Here is an 18,219-nt window from a genome sequence, read left to right on the forward strand (position 1 = left end):
GTGGAGTAAAATATCCAGCGCTTATCACCCCCACCATAATGAATGCGCTTTCAGAAACCTCATGGACACACTACATTTTTTTTCTTCTCGTATTTTGAGCATGGCTGCGTTTTTGCCAAGAAGCCCCATGTCAATATTTTCAGAGTTTTTTTGCCGGGGTTTTCATTCATTGAAATGAATGGTTGAAAAATTCGAAAAAAAACCCATATGTACAAATGCATCAAGACTTGGGTATTGCACGCAGCATTTTTCCTGGTTTTTAGTGTAGAAAAAAAGCAGTAAAAACACAACGACGCTTCTCATCTTCTCCATATAGGCTATGTGTTAATAGTCCCCAAAAGTCAATTTATGGGCAGAGGTGCAGCGCGGGCAATCATTGCTGTCCCAAATGTGAGAGAGGAAAATGTGAAATTATAATGACTAACTTAAATAAATAAATAAATTAATTAATTAATAAATTAGTAAATAAATAAAGCTTTTTATGGCGGCAGATCTGACAGCCCCATAATCTGTATTCATGCTATTTAGCTCTCCTTGGGAGAATGTGACAGATGCTGATACTTCTCAGCCTTGTCCACAGTGATCACACAGTGGGAGCAGCGGTCACGTCCCTGCTGTGGGAGCCCTATCACTATTAAGAGGCTGAGAGGGGCTGGTGGGGGTGTGGAGCTGCAGCTCCTCCATCCAATCACATGCCTGTCCTCTCCTATGTCAGGATGCCTCTGAACTTGTGTTATTAAAGAAGAGGAGCTCTCCTACAATCCACAGACGAGAACACCAGCACCAGGGTAAGAAGGACAGACATCTACTGCCCATCACTATCATGACCAGCAATGGCACCATAGAGAATGGACTGTCCGACAAGAAGATCCCTGTGCTGCCCCGACCCATCCCCAACCTGGAGATCCTGCACACTCAGGTAACACTGCCCACTGGGGCCACATGAGCACCTATGGGGAGAGTAATTCGTAGTGCAATGATATATCATATAGATATACTGTATACATGTGTGTGCGTGTGTGTATATATATATATATATATATATATATATATACACATACATATGTAGGCATATATATGTACAGATATGTATATATTTTTTATATATATATATATATATATATATGCACACACGCACACACACACGACACACACGCACACAGACACGACACACACACGACACACACACACATATATATATAATGGATTTAGAAACATTTCACAAAATATTTACATTAATTCATTCAAACTCTTAGGTGATGGATGAGGGTCCATTAATTTTGTGCTGGTGAGCAACTTTTAGGATGTCTGCCATTGGTTATCACAACTGAAGAAATTCAGACACACTATATTTTACATACTATATAAGTGCCATAATTTCAACTAATGTGGAGTTAGATACTTATCATACTATATACTATGTATGTGTGTATGTATATATGTGCATATGTGTACATGTACACTGTATATGAAATTAATTTTCAGACTATATAGAACGAAAACTAACCATTTTGCTCAGGGTGAAAAAGTTTGGGGACAAGGGGGTCTATTTTCAATGTATTGAATTATCAAGACATTGAGATTGCTTTTGGGGATGTGTTTCTTCAGTTATGATAACCGATGGTAAAACATCCTAAAATTTGTTTCCTAGCTCAACATTGTTTGTCCCTTATTTATCACTTAAGGGTTTCATTGTATGAATGTAACTATTTTGTTAAATGTTTTTAAACATATATACGGTAAATTTAATCTTAACCTATAAATCAAGATTGAATGGTTCTTACAATTTTAGATTTTTGTAATGATTTCGTTAACTCCATGTATCCAATTATTCTAGATATATTTGAAGATAAAGTTTAGATCATGTAATGACAACTGTTATCAGGACTCTGTATTGCTGATATACATGATGAACGTGATGTCTACATGTCTATAGCTGAAATGCAAGATACAGCCAGCAGTGATGGAAAGAAATCAGTAGTGATGGAAAGAACAGCATTGATTTTATATATATATATATATATATATATATATATATACATACATATACGGTGTATGTATGTATGTATATATGTAACACTTGTGCACAACTATCTTATTCATATGGAAACACACAGGTGATCACATGCACTAAGTTCACAAATATAATAGGCTTGAAAAGTGTATGTGCAGCTCTGATAGATGTGTCTATTTCTATATGAATGACATGGCTATATATATATATATATATATATATATATATATATATATATATATATATATATAAATCTGAATCCATATATATATATATATATATATACATACATGTATTAGCATTGGAGTGCATGTGTGCTGTGGGGTATCTATTATTGAAATACTGGATTCTGCTCACAGTGCTATACTGTGCAGATATATGTTGAATTCTAAAAAGCGATGGTTTCTGTCAGGTTGGTATACGCTCCGCTCTCTATCTTTCCCTAATAGGGTTCAGACATCTGTATAAATCGGTTTGAGATCAGACTCCAATGCACAGATTGGCCAGCAGATCTCCCAGCCCGGGCGTGACAGCTTCAAATATTTCTGAGCAGCTGTTACTCTCAGGTTGGGAGACCCTCCAGCCAATCCGTGTGTTGTGGTCCAATCTCGGACTGATTTATACGGATGTCTGAATGCACCTGGCTCTTTTATGACAGCCTGCATCTGCTGCTTCATTTGCAGAATACAGCCTACTGCAAGCAATAGCCCACATTATTTTGGTGCTATCACATAACATTGCTGGACATTTCGAACTTCAGGCAGCACAACATTTTATCACATCTCCACCAGAGTCGACTTCTGCTTCGATCACCAGATGCCGCCGCGTCACCACTGTGGGCGGCACTGGGGATGGGGGAGCAGTCAGTGGCTCTGTTGGGCGCAGGCTCCGCTCATCTATTAAGCTGGGTTTCACCAGGACCTGTAGTACCACTGGTTGACTGTGGTGGTGTGTGCCTTCCAGCTGGAGTAACTACCTTTCAGCTGGGGCCAATGGGAAGGCACCACACCCCACTTATGCTTTCTCCCGTCTGCTGGCAGGTGCCAGATATAGTCCTGTAATTCCCTGCTAGTCTCTGGTTCCTTGCTGTTTGTTTGAATTCCCATATATTGACCTTAGCTTGATTACCTGACCACTCTTCTGCCTGCCGTTTCAGTACTTCACTGCTAGCTCCAGTTTTGACCGTTAGCTATATTACCTGACCACTCTTCTGCCTGCCGTTTCTGTACTTCGCTGCTAGCTCCGGTTTTGACCCTTAGCTTGATATCTGACCACTCTTCTGCCTGCCGTTTCAGTACTTCACTGCTAGCTCCAGTTTTGACCGTTAGCTATATTACCTGACCATTCTTCTGCCTGCCGTTTCTGTACTGCGCTGCTAGCTCCGGTTTTGACCGTTAGCTTGATTACCTGACCACTCTTCTGCCTGCCGTTTCTGTACTGCGCTGCTAGCTCCGGTTTTGACCCTTAGCTTGATATCTGACCACTCTCACGCCTGACGATTTTTGTCCCTGTTCTACCTTCTGGATTTGACCCTGCCTGGTTACTACTCTTCTCAGGACTGCAGTCTTCTACGGGCAGTGATCACCTTGGCCCTGTCGTAATTCCAAATCCCTGTGTAGGGGTTAAAGGGTTGTGGGGTCCGGGTTCCTGCTTTGTGGGCGGTTGCCTCTATCCACCTGTTTCACCGATCCTGAGCCTGTCGCTCCAGGCAGGCGTCACACATGTAGGCTGGGACATGTGCCATGCGACAGCAATTCTCAGATAAGTAATGTCACCAAAAACATCTGTGCAGTTTGCTGACGTGCGACTATTACAGAGCTGCAATTTCGTTGTAAAAAAAAGAACAGCCAATATGCAGTCACATTGCGACTTGCGTTGAAGTCTATGGTAACTGAGTAATGTATGATTTGCAGTCAGCAACAGAAAATCCTAAATATTTAAAAACATTTGCTGTAAGTTGCAAATTGAGATGTGATACCATATAAAATTATTACATGCAATGTCACAATGCAACACTGTGATCTCATTGTCACGTGATAAATCTTGCCATGTTGAATTTAATTGGATGGAATCCCTACTGATCTGAACAGGGATCTGATGTCCCACATTCCTCCTATCTGCACTAGTGCAGTAATGCTCGGTGCACACTTCAGTAGCGGCCACTGTTGGGCACATATGCTCAGGAGGAATAGATAGAGGCCGGAAGGACACACGTTTGGCATCTGTCTTGGGAATGCCGGCCTATGGGCACATTACACTTTACATCAGAGAAAGCTCCCGACCGGCATTGTAGGCTAAGTGCACAGACGCACGGTGCACCGAGCCAAAGAAGGAATTTAAAAGAGACGGCGGTGACATTGCATCCTGCCATTGTATTCAGTCTTCACGGCTGAAGAAGGTAACAAAATAGTGATCTCTGCTACATTTAAACGAACATTACTCAGTTTACACCTATTACATGTAATGGGAATCTGTCAGCAGGTTTTTTCTACTTCATGTGAGAGCAGCATAATCTAGGAAAAGAGACTCCAACAACTTATCATTTAGTTTACTGGGTACAGCAGTTGTAACACAATCAGAATTTATTGATGTAGCCATGTACCAGAGCTCAGAAAGCTAACCCCGCCCACACCACTCTGTACATTGTCTATTGATTGTGAGTTGCTTATCACAGGAGGCAGCATAGTTGGACCAGGGCTATGTAATGCAATGTAGTCCTAGCAGTGATTATCTCCTGATGTGTGGAACCTTCATTGTGTGGAAACAACAGGACATAGCCTAATAAGTGAGCAAGGATGATTGACCTTAGGGAGATCAACATCCACCACTGCGGAGACACCATCACGTGTTTCTCAACGCAGTGATTCTAGAGCAATGCCCCCGGGAAATATTCAAAGCAAGAAGGCCTGCGGAGACACCATCACATGTTTCTCAACGCTGGCAGAAAACTAGCCAGGTCTTTCACCGGGAAGGAACAACCACGGGAAGAGCAGGCTCCAGTCAAGGAGACCACCTATGCCAAACATGGTATCCATCCACAGACAGCCGTTTCAGGGTATTTGCCCCTCATCAGTGTGGAGTAGGAATCTGGCTAGTGGGACATTGCCTAGTAAAAGACTATGTGAGCAAGGATGATTGACCTTAGGGAGATCAACATCCACCACTGCGGAGACACCATCACGTGTTTCTCAACGCAGTGATTCTAGAGCAATGCCCCCGGGAAATATTCAAAGCAAGAAGGCCTGCGGAGACACCATCACATGTTTCTCAACGCTGGCAGGAAACTAGCCAGGTCTTTCACCGGGAAGGAACAACCACAGGAAGAGCAGGCTCCAGTCAAGGAGACCACCTTTGCCAAACATGGTATCCATCCACAGACAGCCGTTTCAGGGTATTTGCCCCTCATCAGTGTGGAGTAGGAATCTGGCTAGTGGGACATAGCCTAGTAAAAGACTATGTGAGCAAGGATGATTGACCTTAGGGAGATCAACATCCACCACTGCGGAGACACCATCACGTGTTTCTCAACGCAGTGATTCTAGAGCAATGCCCCCGGGAAATATTCAAAGCAAGAAGGCCTGCGGAGACACCATCACATGTTTCTCAACGCTGGCAGGAAACTAGCCAGGTCTTTCACCGGGAAGGAACAACCACGGGAAGAGCAGGCTCCAGTCAAGGAGACCACCTATGCCAAACATGGTATCCATCCACAGACAGCCGTTTCAGGGTATTTGCCCCTCATCAGTGTGGAGTAGGAATCTGGCTAGTGGGACATTGCCTAGTAAAAGACTATGTGAGCAAGGATGATTGACCTTAGGGAGATCAACATCCACCACTGCGGAGACACCATCACGTGTTTCTCAACGCAGTGATTCTAGAGCAATGCCCCCGGGAAATATTCAAAGCAAGAAGGCCTGCGGAGACACCATCACATGTTTCTCAACGCTGGCAGGAAACTAGCCAGGTCTTTCACCGGGAAGGAACAACCACGGGAAGAGCAGGCTCCAGTCAAGGAGACCACCTATGCCAAACATGGTATCCATCCACAGACAGCCGTTTCAGGGTATTTGCCCCTCATCAGTGTGGAGTAGGAATCTGGCTAGTGGGACATTGCCTCATCCTTGCTCACATAGTCTTTTACTAGGCAATGTCCCACTAGCCAGATTCCTACTCCACACTGATGAGGGGCAAATACCCTGAAACGGCTGTCTGTGGATGGATACCATGTTTGGCATAGGTGGTCTCCTTGACTGGAGCCTGCTCTTCCCGTGGTTGTTCCTTCCCGGTGAAAGACCTGGCTAGTTTCCTGCCAGCGTTGAGAAACATGTGATGGTGTCTCCGCAGGCCTTCTTGCTTTGAATATAGCCTAATAAGTGACATCTGTGCTATATCCCTTATTTCATGCTGTCCTCAGATTACATAACAAAAACCTGCTGATAGATTCCCTTTAAGCAGTTAGAAGGATTGCTGGACTCAAGACCCCCTATTTTTTGATCTGTTAGGGTCCTAATGATGGAGCTGCCAACAATTACCAGCAACACTTATCATTTATCCTATGAATAAGTGGTAAATGCTGATTTTGAGAAACCCTTTAGGATCCTATTAGGTAAGTGCTGTTTCCAAGACCTGCTCTTTGGAGATACACGGAGACAGAGGTGCAGCCATTAAATCTGGCACTCAGTTCCTTAAACTTACCATTTTTTCAACTTCCAACACAGCAACTATGAGAAATGACTTTATTAGCTGCCTAATATATCCTACACCATGATAGGTGCTATTGTTATGAGATATAATGTTACTCCCTCACCCGTCAATGTATATATGCATGTAATGGCTGATCAGTTTTGACAGATTTGTCAGTGCAGTGTTTTCTGCTGTCAGAAAGGTTGATTTCAGATGACTGCAATATATATATAGTTATAATCTGGTGTCATGATTTAGTAGCATGTAGACTCAATTTGGTGCTTGGTTTATCATTTAGAAGGGGCATACCACTGAGGATACGTTATGATATGGATGATATCTGACATGCCATTGGCTCGATAATGCCTATGTAACAAAGGTACATTATTGGCATTCAGTAGTGTATGCAGTGCGGCTTCTTAGATGTTTCTAGTATATTTCTGTATAAATGATATATTATGTGATTATTACATCTTTGTATGCAACATAGTCATATAGAGCTGGTGTGTCTTTTAGATATTCCTCAACAATGACTGGCACCAATCTGTGAGCGGAAGAACATTCCCCGTGTATAACCCAGCCACTGGCAAGAAGATCTGCGATGTGCAGGAGGCAGACAAGGTGAGCGGTGAAACACAAGCCAGTGTGCAATCATAAGAGCCTAAAGAGAACCTACAAAATATACTAATAGTTATTCACTTATATAGCGCTATTGATTGCACAGCGCTTTATATACATTGGCAACACTCTCCCCATTGAGGCTCACAATCTAGAGTTCCTATCAGTTTGTCTTTGGAGTGTGGGAGGAAACCAGACAACCCAGAGGAGACCAACACAAGCACGGGGAGAACATACAAGCTCCTTGCAGATGTTGTCCTTGGTGTGATTTGAGCCAGGGACCCTAGTGTTCCAAGACTGCAATGCTAACCACTGAGCAAACGTGCTGCCCACTATGATATATAATATAAAACATCCCCTAGCAAATACAACCTAAATCTAATGCCCCATATCAAAGTTATGTAAATACTAGACTTCCGCAAAAGGACACAGAAAAAGCTTACATCTCCTGACAAAGCACAGTATTGGCGAAACACATGTCAAGGTGCTTGCGTGCCTTTATCCCCTTTTTGTTTCATCAGGTTCCCTTTACCTGCATCAATATGTTGCAAACTATAGACAAACTATAGGGTCAACTTCCTCACATTTCTGTACTACTATTGTATCAACTTTCAATATATATTTATTCTATTCTTTCACTTGGATGTATTTTGCGGTTCTTATATTTTACCATCTAATATATGCTGTTCCTTTAGAGATACAGTATTTCCTGGTGTATTTTTTTTTCTATCTTGCCTTTATTATATGTTACTTTTGCTTATCTTTACAACTTTTTCTCCATGTGCTGTGAATGATGCTATATGGACACTCTACCTATTATTATTATTATTATTTATTATTATAGCGCCATTTATTCCATGGTGCTTTACAGTGAAAGGGGGTATACATACAACAATCATTAACAGTACAAAACAGACTGGTATAGGAGGAGAGAGGACCCTGCCCGCGAGGGATCACAGTCTACAGGGAATGGGTGATGGTACAATAGGTAAGGACAGAGCTGGTTGCACAGTGGTCTACTGGACTGAGGGTTATTGTAGGTTGTAGGCTTGTTGGAAGAGGTGGGTCTTGAGGTTCGTCTTGAAGCTTTCCACGGTAGGGGAGAGTCTGATGCTGAGGTAGAGCGTTCCAGAGTATGGGGGAGGCACGGGAGAAATCTTGTACGCGATTGTGGGAAGAGGAGATAAGAGAGGAGCAGAGAAGGAGATCTTGTGAGGATCTGAGGTTGCGTGCGGGTAGGTACCGGGAGACTAGGTCACAGATGTAAGATGTAATGACCAATATTGTTGACAGAGGGCTGCTATAGTCTCTGTATTAGAGGATTTTGTTTGCTATCTAGGTCCTTCCTTACCTGAATGTCTCTTTAGCTTTTGTCTCCTACACTATTTACGAATTTTTGTAATTGTGATATTAAGTAACAAATATATTTTTATAGTGTTGTTTGTCCCTGTATGATATCATGGTATATCATGTTTGCACAGTGCTCTTCGTGAGTTGCAGTTCTTCATAACCCCTTCACTCCTGGGCGATTTTCCGTTTTTCGTTTTCGTTGTTTCATTCCCATATTCCAAGAGCCATAACGTTTATATTTTTCCATCAATATAGCCATACAAGGGCTTGGTTTTTGCAGGACGAGTTCTACTTTTGAACTACATCATTCTTCCTGCCCTACATTATACTGGAAAATGAGGCAAAAAAATTCCAAGTGCTGTGAATTGTAAAAAAAAGTCCAATTGCGCAATTGTTTTGGGGTTTTTTATTTGCTGTGATCAATATTTTGAAATGCTGACCTGACATTATGATTCCCCAGATCAGTACGAGTTCGTAGATACCAAACATGTATACATATACTTTTATCTAAGGGGTGAAAAAAAATTCAGATGTTTGTCAAAAAAGAGAATTGCGCTTTTGTCGCCATTTTCCAAGACCTATCATAGTTTTTAAGGTTGAAGGGAGACTCTAAAGGCCCCGTCACACACAGAGACAAATCCTTGGCAGATCCGTGGCCGCAGTGAAATCATGGATATATTGCTCCATTTGTACACAGCCACAAACCTGGCACTGATTGTCCACAATTTCACTGCAACCACACATCCGCCGCAGATCCATCTCCGTGTGTGACAGGGCCCCCAGTCCATCTAGTTCAACCCGTAGCCTAACATGTTGATCCAGAGGAAGGCAAAAAAAACCCCAATATGGCAAACAAGTTCCAATGGGGAAAAAATGTCCTTCCTGACTCCACATCCGGCAATCAGACTAGTTCCCTGGATCAATACCCTATCATAAAATCTAATATACATAACTGGTAATATTAAATTTTTCAAGAAAGGCATCCAGGCTCTGCTTAAATGTTAGTAGTGAATCACTCATTACAACATCATACGGCAGAGAGCTCCATAGTCTCACTGCTCGTACAGTAAAGAATCCTCGTCTGTGATTATGATTAAACCTTCTTTCCTCAAGACGTAGCGGATGCCCCCGTGTTCCAGTCGCAGGCCTAGGTGTAAAAAGATCTTTGGAAAGGTCTCTGTACTGTCCCCTCATATATTTATACATTGTGATTAGATCCCCCCTAAGCCTTCGTTTTTCCAAACTAAATAACCCCAAGTTTAATAACCTGTCTTGGTATTGCAGCCCACCCATTCCTCTAATAATCTTGGTCGCTCTTCTCTGCACCCTCTCCAGTTCAGCTATGTCCTTCTTATATATCGGTGACCAGAATTGTACACAGTATTCTAAGTGCGGTCGCACTAGTGACTTGTACAGAGGTACAAGAACCTGTAGCGTTCTCATTGTTCTGGATCAGGGACTCAGTGACGGCTTATTTTTTGTGTCTTGAGATGGTGTTTTTAGTTACACCATTTTTGTGTACATGTGATGTTTTGATTGCTTCTTATTGCATTTTAATGCAATGTTGCATTGACCAAAAACCCATAATTTTGGCATTTGGAATTTATTTCTCTCTAAGCCATGTACCGGTCAGATTAATTGATTTTAGGGTTGATTTGAACTTTTAGGGTTTTTTTTATTTTTTTCATATTTTTTTTACATTTTTTTATTCATTGTACTAGTCCTCCTAGGGGACTTTATGCCTACATAACCTGATCGCTTCTCCTTATCAGAGCAGTGCTTCAGCATCGCTCTGATCAGAAGAAATGCTGCTCTCCTGTGAGTGCTGATGAAATACATCATGGCAGTGCCAGGAGCCATCATCTGACCCCCCCGCTGCCATGGCAACCCATTGGCATCTGATGATCGCGTCACAGGTACGTCGATGGTGGTGGGAAATGGCTTGCTCTCTGCTGGAGTGCTCTAGATGGCGCGGTCAGAATTTGACAGTGCAATCTAAGGAGTTAAAAGGAGCGGGTGGATCTCTGATTAGGTCAGCATACGTGTGTGGAGATAACTGCAGGATCGCCACTTGAGCCCTCGGTAATGGGACAGACATGGCCAAGGACATACCCATACGTCATGGGTTGTGAAGGGGTTAACGTAAAATCAGTTTTTATTTCCTTGTAATGCCAACACAAGAGAGACTGTGTAGTATACACTTCCATTCAGGCTTGGACTGGCCCACTGGAGAACAGGGGAATTCCCCGGTGGGCCCCTGTGCTGGAGTGAGTCACTTACCCCCAAAATGAGCAGTATTTGGTCCATTACATTATTCACTATGTATAGAAAAAAGCAGCGTCTCATCATTCACTCAACAAACTACCCACTGAATTATTACATAGAAGTACAGATAAATGTGTGAATAAGGCTGGCTGAACAGTGGGCCCCCAGCGTCAGTGTTATTTATTGGTGGGCCCTTGGCAGCTCAGTCCGACACTGTGTCCTTTGATCAATGTCAATAGTTTCATGGTTGAAATGTAAAGTGCTGTGGAATATGTTGGCGCTATAGAAATAAAAATGATTATTACTATTATTATGTGTGAGTAATGCGGGACAGGACAAGACCCCTGGAGCGAGACATAAGGGTGCTTTACACGTTGCGACATTGCTAGCGATCTCGTTAGCGATGTGACACGCCAGATCGCAGATAAGATTTGCCGAGATCGCACATAAGTCAATTTTTTTCCCGCGCCGGTCACATGTGCGATCTCGGCAAATCGTATGTGCGATCTGGCGTGTTACATCGCTAACGAGATCGGTAGCGATGTCACAGCGTGTAAAGCACCCTATACTCTTTGTATTCACTCTCCACTCTGAACAGGAGATGAGGACCCTAAACAGAGGACCGGACCCCTCTCCTCCTTCTCTACTATCTCAGAATTTAGGAACTGGACAGTAAATACAGAATTGTTCTTTTTAAAACGGGTCAAATCTTTGTTCTTTTTAAATTTTAATGAAGAATTAGAACAATAGGCATTACAATGACTAAGATTCAGGTATTCATTTGAAAGAAAACCTTTCTATGGCAGCTCAGAAATCTATATATTACACAATATAGAAACAAATCTATTGCATTGTCCTTCAAAACAATCTTTTCACTATTCAGATGTGGCAAAAATTAACTTTATCTACACGTCGGCACTATTTTTGCAAAACTGCCCTCCAGGGGATCACATACCTCTTTTTAAGATTTTCCGTAGACCAGACATAAGGTATATGTGGAGCAGATGCCTCCAGAGAAGAGGCAGTGTGTGTGGAGACCAGATGTTACAACGAGGACACGTGATGTTTATAGACAGCTCCACTGCCTACTGATCTAGCAGTGGGGAAGTGTTAGGCTATGTGCCTACGCTGCGGAAAATGCGCGGATTTTGCCACGGATTTCTCGCGGAAAAGCCGCGGATTTCCCGAAAATCTGCAGCACAGCTACTCCCCAGCCATTTCTATGGCATTTTGTAAATGCTGTGTCCACGCTGCGGATTTTTCCGCAGCGGAAATCGTGCGGATTTTCGTCTGGAAAAATCTGCAACATGTCAATTATTGTTGCGGATTTTCATCCGGATTTTGGCTTTAAAATTGGTAAAAAAAAAAATCCGCACCAAAATCCGCATCAAATCCGCGGCAATTCCGCGGTAGATCCGCGGTAAATCCGCACCTTTGAAAAGGTGCGGATTTTGCGGGAAAGCTGCGGATTTTGATGCAGAAAAATCCGCAGCTACATTCTCCCGTGGACACATAGCCTTATACGTAGCTGTACTATGGAACTTAAAGGGAATCTGTCATCTAATTCTAGAGCAGCATAATGTAGGGGCAAACACCCAAATTCCCAGTGATATGTCACTTATTGGACTATGTGCTGTAGTTTTGGACTATGTTCTCCTGTTTATCAGCAGGAGAATATCACTGAAGGACTAGTAAACCTGCTGCCTTGTAGTCCTCCATATTCTTGAGCTCTGGATAACCCCACCCACACTCCTGATAGGTAACTTTCTGCCTATGTACAGTGTACACAGAAAGATGTCAAGCATTGAATACTGAGCTCTGTATAACCCCATTCACCCAAGAGAACTGGTAGATCTACAGCAATAAAAATAGGGATTTTATCAAAACTGCAGCAAGCATCCCAGAAAGTGATTGATCTCTGGAATCAGGGTCTCTGCACCTACATTATGCTGCTTTTAGATGGGGTAGCAAAAACCTGGTGACAGATTCCCTTTAAGATGTGGTATAAGCATAAAGTATGTTCAATGTATGCCATCCTGGAAAGGTCATGTGCAGAGGCAAAAGCAGTTTTAGGAATTGAAGCAGTTTCTTATGTGTCCATGGTGGAGATGGCAAAATACAACATTTATGTCTTATGTGTATTGTCCAGGAATTTGCAGGTGATAATATCCCTACCAGTTTGAAATAGTGAAGAAGTTAATGAAGGTGGCCAGGAGTTAAAGGGCTATTCCAGTCTCCAAGATCCTGTCACAATATGTAGTAGGTGTAATAATAATAATATTAGCTAATACCTCCAATTAGAAATGGAGTATAGTTCTTCTGATTCACTATGTCACTTACCTCATGTGCAAGGTATTGCAGGACTTTAGGTTTCCATGGTTACGACCACTAGCAACTAAGTAACTGTGACTATATGCGAGCTCATAGATACCTAAGATCCTGCAATGCCCTGTACATGAGGTAAGCGACATAGTGTATCAGAAGAACTATACTACATTTCTAATTGGAGGGATTTGCTAATATTATTATTACACCTACTACATATTAGGATAGGATCTTAGAGATGGGAATCATCCTTTAAAGGAAGCCAACTATCAGGATTTTCATATATAAAGTAAAGCCAGTGCTATACTGGTGCTTAGATGCTGAATGTAAGCATAGCATTTGTGCAGAGATGGGATGGTTTATGTCAGAAACATGTGCAAGTAAAGTTCCAGCAATGCTCTGCTATTTGACTGACAGGTGCAACAGGAAGGGAATAGTCTTGCTATCTATTTCTGCCGCTGTCTGTCTGCCTGTGCCAGAATTACTGTCTATGACGGAGACAGGGGGAAGAAGGCCAGGCAGGCAGACAGGGGCAGGATTAGATAGCAAGACCCGACCCACATATTCCCTTCCTGTTGCACCTGTCAATCAAATAGCACTGCATTGCTGGAACTTTACTTGCAAATATTTATGACATAAAACATCCAATTTCTGCACAAAAGGTATGGTTATATTCAGCATCCTAGTGCCAGTATAGCACTGGCTTTACTTTATATAGAAAAATGCTGCTCGTTGGTTCCCTTTAAGTGTACATAGAATTTAGCTTACTTTTTTCATCACTTTAAAGAAGCAAAAAATAACTTTAGCAGCTTAAGGTTTATGAGGTCCAAAAGTTAAACAATCAAGCCTCTCTCTATAAGGTCGGGGCCACACGGGGGACTAATGCGATCCTCGCATGACACTCGGCTCACGCTGGCAGCACAGCGGGAACCGAGTGTCATGCGAGTGTCACTCCGACTAAGGTCCGATCATGCGATCAGACCTCAGCTGCGGGGGGCGGGCCAGCACTGATAAGGGGAGGGCCGGTGCTGCGGATGGGAGGGAGGGATTTATCTCCCTCTCTCCTCCGTCGCCGGCGATTGCCATTCTCACCCTGCACTCAACTAGACTTGAATGGGTGCGAGAGAAACAAGGATTGCATTACAGTCGCAGCATGCTGCGACTGTTTTCTCGGTCCGATTAGGCCTCAGAAAATAATCGCTCATGTGTGCTGACTAGAGTTGAGCGGATCGACGAGAGAGAGAGAGAGAGAGAGAGAGACCGTGTGTCTTAAGCCTGCTTTACACGTGTCGATATGTCGTGCGATCGCACTTGCCCCTATCGTTTGTGCGGCACGGGCAATTTGTTGCTCATGTCGCACAAAGTCGTAAACCCCCGTCACACATACTTACCTCCCGAACGACCTCGCTGTGGGCGGCGAACATCCTCTTCCTGAAGGGGGAGGGACGTTCGGCGTCACTAAGCGGCCGGCCAATAGAAGCGGAGGGGCGGAGATGAGCGGGAAATAACATCCTGCCCACCCCTTTCCTTCAGCATTGCTGGCGGCCGCAGGTAAGCTGCAGTTCATCATTCCCGGGGTGTCACACGGAGCGATGTGTGCTGCCTCGGGAACAATGAACAACCGGAGCACAGAAGGACGTTCGATTTTTTTAAAATGAGCGACGTGTCTCTCATTAGTATTACACGCTACGATATGTCAAACGAGGCCAGATGTGCGTCACTAACAACGTGACCTCGACGACATATTGTTAGATATATCGTAGTGTGTAAAGCGGCCTTTAGGCCTTACTATTAGCTTACCGGTAAAATATATCTTTGTACCGTGTTAGCCAGTAAAGGATGAATTCTCACCGCCACACTATTAGAGACAAAAGGATAGATCTACCTGTGGCCAAACATTTTTGTAACCCAGATCACAGCATCATGGACATGAAATTGCTGGTATTGAAAGGTAACTACAAGTCCCAGAGAGATAGGAGACTATGGGAATACAAACTTATGATGACCTTTGACACATTCAGAGCAGGAATGAATGTGTCTCATGGATTCATGTCTTTTTACATCAATTAAGAGATGTGCTTCTTAGACCATCCGGGGGCATCGCAGCCCTGGACCAGATCCTACTCAGAGGACAATAAAAATTTCTCACTGAACTGCAGCAATATTTATGTCCACAACAGTTTGCCGCCCCCCCCCCCTGCCATAGTGATAGTTCTGCTTCACATAACTTGTCTTTTTACTGCCCCATTCTATGCCCTGTTGTGTATAAATATGTGACTCTTCAGATTTTGTGTTTTATTGAGCCTGAAGAAGAGACCTGAGTAGTCTCGAAAGCTTGCTATTATTACCATCTTTTCAGTTAGTCATTAAAAGGTATCAACCACTGAGGACTTCAGTTATTTTATTAGCTTACCACCACCAATGTTTTCAATACTTGAGGTCCTGTAATGCAGAATTGTTAGGACTTCTTCCCAGTTGCTTCCTTAATAAGATAACATCATTTATACCTGCACTGCGTGGTGTTATCTGTATGAATATATGCCTCCTTGTAGATCTAGATATACAGTAAGGTCCAGAAATATTTGGACAGTGACACAAGTTTTGTTATTTTAGCTGTTTACAAAAACATGTTCAGAAATACAATTATATATATAATATGGGCTGAAAGTGCACACTCCCAGCTGCAATATGAGAGTTTTCACATCCAAATCGGAGAAAGAGTTTAGGAATCATAGCTCTGTAATGCATAGCCTCCTCTTTTTCAAGGGACCAAAAGTAATTGGACAAGGGACTCTAAGGGCTGCAATTAACTCTGAAGGCGTCTCCCTCGTTAACCTGTAATCAATGAAGTAGTTAAAAGGTCTGGGGTTGCTTACAGGTGTGTGGTTTTGCATTTGGAAGCTGTTGCTGTGACCAGACAACATGCGGTCTAAGGAACTCTCAATTGAGGTGAAGCAGAACATCCTGAGGCTAAAAAAAAAGAAAAAATCCATCAGAGAGATAGCAGACATGCTTGGAGTAGCAAAATCAACAGTCGGGTACATTCTGAGAAAAAAGGAATTGACTGGTGAGCTTGGGAACTCAAAAAGCCCTGGGCATCCACGGATGACAACAGTGGTGGATGATCGCCGCATACTTTCTTTGGTGAAGAAGAACCCGTTCACAACATCAACTGAAGTCCAGAACACTCTCAGTGAAGTAGGTGTATCTGTCTCTAAGTCAACAGTAAAGAGAAGACTCCATGAAAGTAAATACAAAGGGTTCACATCTAGATGCAAACCATTCATCAATTCCAAAAATAGACAGGCCAGAGTTAAATTTGCTGAAAAACACCTCATGAAGCCAGCTCAGTTCTGGAAAAGTATTCTATGGACAGATGAGACAAAGATCAACCTGTACCAGAATGATGGGAAGAAAAAAGTTTGGAGAAGAAAGGGAACGGCACATGATCCAAGGCACACCACATCCTCTGTAAAACATGGTGGAGGCAACGTGATGGCATGGGCATGCATGGCTTTCAATGGCACTGGGTCACTTGTGTTTATTGATGACATAACAGCAGACAAGAGTAGCCGGATGAATTCTGAAGTGTACCGGGATATACTTTCAGCCCAGATTCAGCCAAATGCCGCAAAGTTGATCGGACGGCACTTCATAGTACAGATGGACAATGACCCCAAACATACAGCCAAAGCAACCCAGGAGTTGATGAGTGCAAAAAAGTGGAACATTCTGCAATGGCCAAGTCAATCACCAGATCTTAACCCAATTGAGCATGCATTTCACTTGCTCAAATCCAGACTTAAGACGGAAAGACCCACAAACAAGCAAGACCTGAAGGCTGCGGCTGTAAAGGCCTGGCAAAGCATTAGAAAGGAGGAAAACCAGCGTTTGGTGATGTCCATGGGTTCCAGACTTAAGGCAGTGATTGCCTCCAAAGGATTCGCAACAAAATATTGAAAATAAAAATACTTTGTTTGGGTTTGGTTTATTTGTCCAATTACTTTTGACCTCCTAAAATGTGGAGTGTTTGTAAAGAAATGTGTACAATTCCTACAATTTCTATCAGATATTTTTGTTCAAACCTTCAAATTAAACGTTACAATCTGCAGTTGAATTCTGTTGTAGAGGTTTCATTTCAAATCCAATGTGGTGGCATGCAGAGCCCAACTCGCGAAAATTGTGTCACTGTCCAAATATTTCTGGACCTAACTGTATATAGCAGGGAAGTGTTAACTTTTACAGATGACAATACATAGCAGTTTATGAGACCGTTCTATGCTGGTGTTGTGCCTTTGAGGAGCTTGTGGGTGGAAAGCGCTACTTCCAATTCCTCTAACGTGTGCTCATTCTTCACTATGTATGTAGTCTGGACACATGTGGACCTTATGTTCTTCTCACACATATTTTGTTATGAAGAACGAGAAGGAATCCAGCATGTTGAGAAGAGGTACAATAAGCATCTGCAGACTTTGAACTTGGTCATCCCTTAATTACTTGCAAGTCGATATATAGTTAGGTGGAACGTGATCATAATGTGGGAGGTTCTGTCACCCTTGTTTAATGTACTTGTATGTTTTTTAATAACACAAAGGTACTTTTACCTTTTGGAGGAACCGCCATTCTCTCCAGGGACAGATCAGCTCTCAGTTTTCAATTGCACATGTCAACTGTATTCAGTTCTCTCCTTTTATCCACGATACAAATCAGCACTTGGATGGAGAATCAGTTTAGAGTGGAATACAGACGTCTGCTAACATAGAACAGTTTAGCTTTGTTCATGGTTGCTCTTTGCCAAAACACTCTTGAAGAACCGAGCTGGTCTGAAGGCAAGAGCTACAGTAGCCTACCATATAGACTGAGCGGCAGGGCCGGATTACAGGGACTTACAGAGGACATAAGACAGGTGTCCATGTGTCTCTATCACTTCGGCAGTTTTAGGTGGCCACAGACACTACATAGAC

At 42.8% G+C, this 18,219-nt stretch overlaps 1 protein-coding gene across 1 annotated transcript in view; it reads left to right on the forward strand.

Moving 5' to 3' along the window:
* Positions 1–752: 752 nt before the first annotated feature.
* Positions 753–18,219, forward strand: part of ALDH1A3 (aldehyde dehydrogenase 1 family member A3) — an 82,167-nt gene continuing 64,700 nt past the window's right edge. The window contains exons 1-2 of the mRNA XM_075346005.1: positions 753–919; positions 7,214–7,318. Coding sequence (XP_075202120.1) covers positions 824–919; positions 7,214–7,318 — 201 coding nt within the window. The 5' untranslated portion in view covers positions 753–823. The remainder of the gene's footprint in view (positions 920–7,213; positions 7,319–18,219) is intronic.

Source organism: Anomaloglossus baeobatrachus, chromosome 4, assembly GCF_048569485.1.
Source record: "Anomaloglossus baeobatrachus isolate aAnoBae1 chromosome 4, aAnoBae1.hap1, whole genome shotgun sequence".
NCBI lineage: Eukaryota > Metazoa > Chordata > Amphibia > Anura > Aromobatidae > Anomaloglossus > Anomaloglossus baeobatrachus.